Genomic DNA, 10000 nt, shown 5'->3' on the forward strand with positions numbered 1-10000 from the left:
GTCTCAACATCAATCAGGTTTCAGACCTAAATTTTCCACCACAACTGCCTTATTAAAGTTCACCAATGATGTATCATCATCCCTCGATGATAATATGTCTACTGGAGCGATTTTTATAGACTTAACCAAAGCTTTTGATCTTGTTAATCACTACATGCTTTTAGACAAACTTCATGCTATTGGGCTCTCTAAACAAGCTCTTCTTTGGTTTAGCTCTTATTTACATTTTCGGCAACAGTGTGTCCTTTTTCAGGGTAGTCTATCCTCCTTTGCCATTATGGAAAAGGGTGTCCCTCAAGGATCCTCGTTAGGGCCTCTCCTATTTTCAGTCTTTATCAATGACCTTCCACAAGCTTGCTCGGACTGTTCTATTCACTTATATGCTGATGACACAGTGATCTATAATTCCAACTCTAATATTTCTAAGATACAGAACACTCTTCAGACAGACTTTGATATTATTCAAAAATGGTTCCAATGTAATGACCTCCTGTTGAATAAAAAGAAATCATACTGTATGCTTTTCCCAACAAGATCTACTGTTAAACAAACAAATTTGTCAATTAACTTTTTAGATGGCACCGCTCTTGGCAGAGTAGATGAATTTAAATACTTGGGCTTTTGGCTTGATTCTCAACTCTCCTATAAAACCCACATCAATCATACTATAAGAAAGCTGAATTGTAATATAAGGATGCTGTATCGTTTCAATAATTGTTTTACACAGCAGATCAGGTTGAGAATTGTGAAGCAATTATTATTTCCAGTTATAGACTATGCTGATGTAGTATATCAGAACTCCACTGAGACTTGTCTTAAGCCTTTGACTGTTGTCTTTAATAGTATTTGCAGATTTGTATTGAAATGTTCATACAGGACGCATCACTGTATCCTGTATGATTCATTGAATATTCTGTCACCCAACGCCAGGAGACAGTTTCATTGGTTTCAGCTTATTTTTAAGTGCATACATCTTAGTTATCCACTCTACCTGCAACAACATTTAATACCCTACCAAACAAACTATAGTTTGAGGCACACCGAATATCTATCACTTACAGTACCACATATCTCCAAAGAAAGCGGCAGGCGTTCATTTAAATACAAGGCTCCCTTTGATTGGAATAGCCTGCCTGGGGCCTTAAGATCAATTACATCTTTGAGTCGCTTCAAGACATCTTTGTTCACATATCTGAAAGCAAATAACCGTTGTAATTGTTTTCATTAATGCTTTTTTGTGTGTCTTTGATCTGTCAATATGCTCTGTTATAGATATGTGAGCGTACGTGTCTATATTTTCGTATATGTGTATGTATGTACTGTGCGCATGCATATATGTGTCTCTGTATGTATATATGTGGATATGAAGATGTATGCTTGTTGTATATATGTGTATATGTATGTATTTTTAGGGAATGGGAGCTGGTGGGGGAAGGGGGCTGTATGTGAGTGAATGTGTATGTTGTATTGTACTGTACTGTAGTATCTTGTCCTTGTACCTTTGTCCTTGTCCAGTCCTATCGAGGACCCTCTCGAAAATGAGATGCCACATCTCAAGAGGCATTCCTCTTTAAATAAATAATAAAAAAAAAATAAATAATAATGTCCGCTCCAGGCACTCCAGGACCACGGACAGCTACCTTGCCAAACACGCACTTCTCCCATACATTCTAGTCTAGCTGAAGCAATCATATAGAAGGGCGAACTAGTGAATGCACTCTTGGAGAGGGTCAGCACAAGTGTGAATAAGATTTTCTGATAAATGAAGCTTAGGAATTCAGTGTGTGTGTGTGTGTGTGTGTGTGTGTGTGTGTGTGTGTGTGTGTGTGTGTGTGTGTGTGTGTGTGTGTGAGTGTGTGTGAGAGAGAGTTTGTGAGTGTTTGCATGTGTGTGTGTGTGTGTGTGTGTGTGTGTGTGTGTGTGTGTGTGTGTGTGTGTGTGTGTGTGAGTTTGTGAGTGTTTGCATGTGTGTGTGTGTGTGTGTGTGTGTGTGTGTGTGTGTGTGTGTGTGTGTGTGTGTGTGTGTGTGAGAGTTTGTGAGTGTTTGTATGTGTATGTGTGTGCATGCGTGAGTGTATATGTGTGAATCCAGCCCCATTCACACACATATAAACAGACAAGTTGACAAAAGATCAGGGAGCGCCTCAGCATATGTTCTCTCAGCAGGAGGTATTATTATTACCACACAGCCGTGAATTGTAGTAGGATGCTTTTTTTAATTAGTGTGACTGAGAAGAGAAAAAAGAATGAAAGAAAGACAAGTAAACAAAGCAAGGTGTGACTTTTATTATTAGTGCTGCATAATGTGCGTCAATGTTGACACACACACACACACACACGCACACACACACACACACACACACACACACACACTATCCCTCCAATAACACTCTCAGTATGTAAAGACATCATTGGTGTTAAAAGCAGGTGAGCATCCTGTCTTGTGTTTACCCAGAAGGCTCCTCTGTGCAACGTGTCATAGCGTCCCCTCGCTGAACCCAAATTAAACTAGATTCAGAGGAACCATGCGGTTCTGGGGAGGATGGGAAACGTGACCTAGAGAAAGAGCATTTGGTTCCACAAGACCAGCGTAAAGCAATTACCCTGCATGTAATTGCAAATTGGAAACTGGTTCACTGTGGCAGGCTGGTGTCATGTGGTGTAATGTGTTTTGCCACCTTGCTTTCTCCCCTCTGTGTTAATCCCCTCTTGTTGTTTCCTCAACCTGCTTGACATTTTGCACAAAGGTGAGGGAGCTCCGCGTTTGACTTGGCCTCTTCTGGCACATTTATTTTGTAAAGAAGATGTGAAAAATTGAATTCCAGATCTACCATGCTACTCCACCCCCCCCCCCCCCCCCCCCCCCCCCACACACACACACACACACACACACACACACACTCACACACAGAGTTTGATTGCCTTTGTCGTAACCACAAATCCTTGACACCGTTTCTGTGTGCTTTGACTCACCAGTTTGTGGTCCTCTGTTTTGTTTTCTAGGCTGCTGAACCTGTCTCTGAGCTCAGACCTGGTGCCAGATCAAGACGTCATCGACGTAATCATCAACGTGGGGAGGAACCCTCATGGGCGCCACCTGGCCTGGAGGTGCTTCCGGGAGAAGTGGGACATACTGAACGCCAGGTAACAAGCTCACTCAACACAACGTACCTCAGTCCGCACAACCAACACCTGTCAATGCTTTCCGTGTCCAGGCCTCTTTATTATAAAGTCAACGCTGTAATATTGATAAAATACTCTTCATTATTCACCGGTTGTGTTTTAGCAGTCGTGTCTCAAAGTCATGTTGGGTTTATTGTATTAACTTGCGCCGAGCTTCATTGGTATTCTGTGATGTGGCGTTGTGACCTTTATACTTCTCCGTCTCAGTGTGTGTGTTTTTTTCTCCCCCTCGTCTCTCTCTGGTGCGCAGGTATGGCGAGGCCTTGTTCATGATCTCAAAACTAATCAGCGGAGTGACGGAGTTCCTCAACACCGAGGCCGAGCTCTCTGAGGTACGGTTCGCCAGACGACGTATGGCTGCCTATTGTCAGTCCATTCTTCTCTTCCGATGACGGGTTCTGGCCTTGGGGCGTCTGTTTGTTTATTAACACCGCGGCAGGTGCTGTTCCCCGGGGCGTCCCCCCCCCCCCCCCCCCGCCCCTCAAAAAGAAAATAATGATAATGTTGGTCATTATATAGGGGTCCTTGGAACGGCCACATGCATTATAGAACCCCTGGCTGTTCCTTACAAAAAGGTCCAGAAAGAGCCTATCAAGACGATTGACAGACCTCAGTCTCATTCCTCTATTTTTTGCCAATGGAAATGTTTTTCTTGCATTGTTTGCAGACCACTGTAGCTTCAAAAAATTATCCCTTTCTTGTGTTGTCCTTTTCACGTCTAACAGGCATATCTAATGTATCGGAGGATGCTAGGCATTTTTTTTTTTTAAACTATTCAGTACTTATGACACCCTTACATGTGTGTCTGTCATAAAAGTCATGTGTGAAAACCTTCCATTGGACTGAGGGTTTTATAGTATTTCACTATGTTTATGTGAAAGTCAATGCAGACTTAAAAGCCCTCTGCTGAGGTCAAAGCACCCTGAAGTAACACTCACCTCAGGCCTCCTGTTATAGATTCACTTCTGTGTCTATGTGTGAAATCCACTTCATGAATGATTGCTCGTTGGATGAAGGGTTGTTTTCTTTCACAGCCCAACATATTTAGTAAAGGGCTGAAATCTCGCTGCATCCTCAAAGAGCCTGTTGAACTTTGAGTGTTCACAAGCTTCAATTTTAATGTCAGTTTTTGTTTTGTTTCATAAAATTATAACCCGTCTACTCCTTTGATTTAAGCAAAAGGTAAAAATCATCAACACAGAGGGACCTGTAACAATTCACACAGTAAATGCATATTTTATCAATGCTTATTCTTACCCAGAGAAAATCATGGTAAATGAGTAGTACATTACTTTTGCTTTTATCTTTCCCTTTCAACACAGGGATGTGGGCTTTTGCTAGTAATTTTGTGGGACAGCACAGGGCTGTGATGTGATGCTCAGCCTCACTCTAAGGGCTGTTTGAGACTGTGAGGCTGTACCTATTGCAAGGGGTCTTCTGAGATCATCTTTACGTTCACTACTTATACAAGGTTGTTTATGTATTCAGAGTCCACATCCCACTGAGGTCGTTTATATTCCATTTGTATTGCTCATTGATTCTCAGAGGTTTTGTCGCTAATTGGTAGCAGAAATTCTCTTTGCCTTTTTTTTTTTTGAAGAACAGAATTACACAAAAGCCAAAAAAGCCTTTAGTTTTCTAACAAATAAACATCCATTTTCACTTCAATGATGAGGATAATCCCCACAACCACAAATACCTTTGTTATTTATTGAATGGTTTGCCAGGTGTGTTTGGTTGTTATATTTGTTAGATTTTTTTGTCTTTTTTGCATCCTCACTAGTGTCCTTGTTTCACTGTTGTCACCAGCATCATCATATTATGGTGCAGTGTATAGTACTACTGTTGTCACCAGCATCATCATATTATGGTGCAGTGTATAGTACTACTGTTGTCACCAGCATCATCATATTATGGTGCAGTGTATAGTACTGCTGTCATCAGCATCATCATATTATGGTGCAGTGTATAGTACTGTTGTCACCAGCATCATCATATTATGGTGCAGTGTATAGTACTACTGTTGTCACCAGCATCATGGTGCAGTGTATAGTACTACTGCTGTCACCAGCATCATCATATTATGGTGCAGTGTATAGTACTACTGTTGTCACCAGCATCATCATATTATGGTGCAGTGTATAGTATCCTACTGTGTCCCGTATCGGTTCATCAGTAAAATGACCATTCCAGCAGATGTTCTTGTTGTTGGGGCAGCCATGGCCTACTGGTTAGCACTTCGGACTTGTAACCGGAGGGTTGCAGATTCGAACCCTGACCAGTAGGCACGGCTGAAGTGCCCTTGAGCAAGGCACCTAACCCCTCACTGCTCCCCAAGCGCTGCTGTTGTTGCAGGCAGCTCACTGCGCCGGGATTAGTGTGTGCTTCACCTCACCTTGTGCTGAGTGTGTTTCACTAATTCACGGATTGGGATAAATGCAGAGACCAAATTTCCCTCACGGGATCAAAAGAGTGTATATACTTATACTTACTTACTTATATACTAAGCTAATAGCAAGGTCTTAAAGCACCAATTCATCAGCCAGTTGTTTAAATTGAACATTTTAAAAGGTGTCTCCAAATAGTCAAATTGGAGTGTGTGTGGAGGGATGTACCTGTGTGTCTGTGGGTGTTTGGGGGGTGTACCTGTGTTTGTGTGTGTGTGTGTGTGTGTGTGTGGGGGGGGGGGGGTGTTGTGTGTGTGTGTGTGTGGAGGGGATAGTGGTGTGTGTGTGGGGTGTGTGTGTGTGTGTGTGTGTGCTAGTATGTGAGTGTGTGATTGTGTCTGTGTGGGGGGGCGGTATGGTGTGTGGTTGGGTGTGTGTGTGTGGGGGGGGGTGTAATGGTGTGTCGGTGTATGGGGGATGTAATGTGGTGTGTGTATTGAGGGGGTGTACCTGTTTGTGTGTGTGTGTGTGTATGTGTGGAGGGGTCAATGGTGTATTTGTGGGGGGGGGGGGGGTACATGTATGTGGGTTGAGTTTGGCCCCATGAGACTGTTACTGCTAGGGATGTGTTCAAACAAAACAAAAAGACGACAGTCGAGAGGAGAGGAAGCCCATCTGCGCTTGGAACCGAGGCCTTCAAATACAGGTGCTCATCAGGGCAATACCAAACACCTGCACATCTCGGGCAACCTGCTTCACACAGAGACAGACAAACATGAGCGCAAGTGGGCGGGGCCAGTGGAGACCTGGCAGGGTCGTAACAAGACCAATATACAAAAAACGGTTCTGGAGATATTCACAGAAAACTGTGTCCGCCCTACCCACTTTTTGGGGGGTCTAGTGCCGTGGGCAGGGGGCAAATCAAATCTGTTTAGATGGCAAAAAAAAAACTGGCTAATCATTTGCTAGCACGGCGGTCATAATAAAGCAAAACAACTGGAACAATTGAAGTTACAGAATGACATATTTATAAAATTAAGAATGTAAAATAGATATGAGCAACATCTGACAAGTCTTTAGAACAGCAAAGTGATGCTCTCTCTCTCTCTCCCTCTTTCTCTCTTTCTGTCCATCTCCTAAGTTGAAGGACTTCATCCATACCAGCAGTGGAGGGGGTGCGGTGGCAGCTTTCGCCCGCGCTGTGGAGATCGTGGAGGCCAATGTCAAGTGGCACCGGCTCTATGAGCGGCAGTTTTATCAGTGGCTTCGCAAATCCCCCAACGGCTAACACCACAGCCGCCAAGACCTAGTTATAGCATGGGATATCTCCAACGTATTTATAGGCCAATACAGCCAAGGGGTGGCGAAAAGGAATCAATTTGGGACAGAAAATAGACAAATATGACTTGTTCCTCCCTCCCAACCTCACCCCCCACACATAAGCAGCATAAATTCAGGATTGGGACCAGTTGAAAGAAAAAGATGAAGGAGTTTGACTCTGACGTCAACACAATCTAACAAGTGTTAGCCAAACTGTTTGGTTTTCTAAAGAAGATATTGCATGGTGTTCATTTTTGCAGTTAATTTTATTGTTTTTTTTTTTTAATTGATTTATGTTTTTGCATGGGATTCATGACCCAATTGGTTGTCCAGCTTCTTGACCTATGACCCTTACAGAGACTGATGAAACTCAGATTACCTCTGTCGCCTAAAATAATAAATAAAGTGATCAACAAAACCAACCCAACAAACATTGGATGAAGAAATTGGAAATCTGAAGAAACTGCAGAAGAGGACAGCACAATGTTACTTGTGACAAGCACAACTGGTCTGTATTGGCAATCAGTCGATTGATTGTGATTTAAGAGAGGTGCAGAGATGGACTAAGTTCTGACGGTTATATAAATATATATATATATAAATATACACATATAAACTTACTGTTGAAGCCTCTCCTTTCTCCTCAAGCCATCCACATGAACTGTGAAAAGGGGCATTTTGTGCCAAGGCAGATTATTGTGGAAAAACAGAGGGCAGATTGTGCCAGGGCAGGTTATGTTGATTGTTGTGTGTGTGTGTGTGTGTGTGCTTGTGTAACGTGTATTAGACAATTTCCTCCTGCATCGTACGACTCTCCGAAGAATAACACAGCGCCCTCAGCCTAAGGGGGAGAGGCATTAACCTGAAGTGTTTTTGTTTTTATTTTGTTGTTTGATTCAACAAAGGTGTTTAACGAGAGAAGAAAAAAAGAGAGGTTAATCTTTGACGGTGTTGGTCATGTTATCACACGTTTATTTGTATGATTTGTTCTCCTTGTTCCAGTGTTGCGCTTGCTGCTGCGTCGTCCTTGGGTAGAACCGTGTAGTTGTGTGAGTGGTGTATCAGTAGCCCAGGGGTTTTGTGGGGCTTGGTCAATGCTGTGCTAAGGAGCAAAGGTTCTGTTCAGCTTGGGCACCGGTTCTGTTCATTCTATATTTTGTAAACATGTTAACTAGCAACATGGATTTTATAAACATATATGAAACACATGGATTTTTTTTTCCCTTTTTTTCAGTGAACATGTTCAGTACTACTGAAATTACCAAACGCTCCATACATACTCCACACTAACACCCCAGCCACTAACAGAGCAGGTACTGAGGAACCCGTCTGATTGAGCTCTTGTGTGACTAGGGCAGATGTGCGTTGTGTATATCGTATGTGTATAAACTGGGGGGACTAGCTGCTGAGGGCCTCTATGCTCTATTTAATAAATCCAATGCTATTCATAGCCCTTATTAAGTCCTTTATTCGAAGTAGACCTCAAGTTCCACCCCTCTCCCGTCTCCTCCTTTCATGTTGTGTTTGGACATAAAGAGATTTTTTTTCTAATTCAGAGATTATCCTCTGTATTTTGAGCAGAGCAGCTATGGGGTTTTCATGCTGACAATAAATTATTTTGTACAGTAATGTACCCCCTGTATCTGTGTCTATTCATTATGTGGTTTATTATTCAAGAAGAGACCAGGCAATGTCTCTGTTCTGAGTCTATAAGACTTTTAGAGAAATCAGATTTATTAGAAATAATTGTGAGGCCTCAACACAGTCTTTGAAAGGCTAGTATTTTTTTTCTATATGTGGCAATATTCTGACCTTGTGACATTGTGAGTGATCAAGATAACTAATTTGTGTGTCTTTTGCACAGCAACAGATGAGTATAGTATACAAGTAAGAGCATAGTATGACCTTACCATATTGCCAACTGCCAACTATTGTGATTACTTTTGGGTAAATGCTATCACAATGTACATAAAAGAAAATGTGTTTTCTACCAACCATTTGATGTTTTCCAGTTCTCTGCTAAGGTGCTTTATTTGCTTTCTACCCATTCCAACTGTTGAAATTTTGCTATTCTCTGCTTAAGGTGCTTCAGACCAGAAGAACATTCAACTGCTGAAACGAACAGAAACTCCAGACCAAAACTGAGTCGCTTCCAGTGGGGAAAAGGATAAGCCCCCCTGGGGAGACAGCAGTAGCACCTCCTAACCCTTAAAGGTGTAGGTTTTTGAACATTCTAAGTTCCGCAACAATTGAAGGTTCTAAAATTCTATGTTGAATTCAATGAACCCAGATATTCTTTAGAACGTTCATTTCTCAACATTCCCGTCACACCGGTGTGACGGTACTCCTTTAAGGGTTAAAAAAAGAAAAGGTGCGTGCAGAAAAAATAACCCGCCGCGCGTGTGGCATGAGTATGCGACAGAGACGTGACATCACTACATTTAACAGCGCTCTTATCACGCTGAGAATGCTGGGATAGGAAAAGGCGCACACCGAGACGCCTGATATTTTAGGAGTGACATTTACAAACAAATGTCAGACTAGCTCACTCCTTCACCCACCTGTATCAGCAAGAGCCCAGATAGCTGTAATGGGTGTCTATTATGAGCCTGATTCAGAGGGTATAAGGGAATGCATTAATGGGACAGTTCATTACTGTTAAGTGCAGATCAATCAAGGCTTAATGCCGGGTTTGAAGTAAAAATGTAGGGTCTGGGCACTCACCGTTCGCAGCGCTCAGTCCGAGGGGCGGGATAATCGGTTGTCTTTCAAATTCCCTCTGCACGCAATAGGACAGAGCTGAGTCCCATGCGTTTTCCCACCAGCGGAGCTAGTTGGCTAATTCAAACTTTTGCCAACTTAAAACCAGCTTAACTCGTGTCACACTGTTAGCCAAAAGCAACATCCATCTTCTTCGTTTTCAAGTAGCAGGGAATTCAAGCCAAACCGTTGCAACTCTGCCATCAATCATTATGTTAAGCCCGCCTAACGACGCTATACACAATTTGATTGGCCTAATAGAAGTTTAATTTTTCGAGCTCACAAGCCAACAGAGAGTTGCTAGACTAGCCCTGGAAGCAAATGTAATTTGCTGCCGCTAGGGTGCGTCT

At 42.6% G+C, this 10000-nt stretch overlaps 1 protein-coding gene across 1 annotated transcript in view; it reads left to right on the top strand.

Annotated features, from left to right (window-relative positions):
- LOC121698177 (thyrotropin-releasing hormone-degrading ectoenzyme-like) overlaps positions 1–8581 on the top strand; it is a 163958-nt gene extending 155377 nt beyond the window's left edge. Inside the window, exons 17-19 of the mRNA XM_042080024.1 lie at positions 3004–3144; positions 3434–3515; positions 6712–8581. Coding sequence (XP_041935958.1) covers positions 3004–3144; positions 3434–3515; positions 6712–6858 — 370 coding nt within the window. The 3' untranslated portion in view covers positions 6859–8581. The remainder of the gene's footprint in view (positions 1–3003; positions 3145–3433; positions 3516–6711) is intronic.
- Positions 8582–10000: the final 1419 nt, after the last annotated feature.

Source organism: Alosa sapidissima, chromosome 23 (genome assembly GCF_018492685.1).
Source record: "Alosa sapidissima isolate fAloSap1 chromosome 23, fAloSap1.pri, whole genome shotgun sequence".
In the NCBI taxonomy this organism is placed as follows: Eukaryota; Metazoa; Chordata; class Actinopteri; order Clupeiformes; family Clupeidae; genus Alosa; species Alosa sapidissima.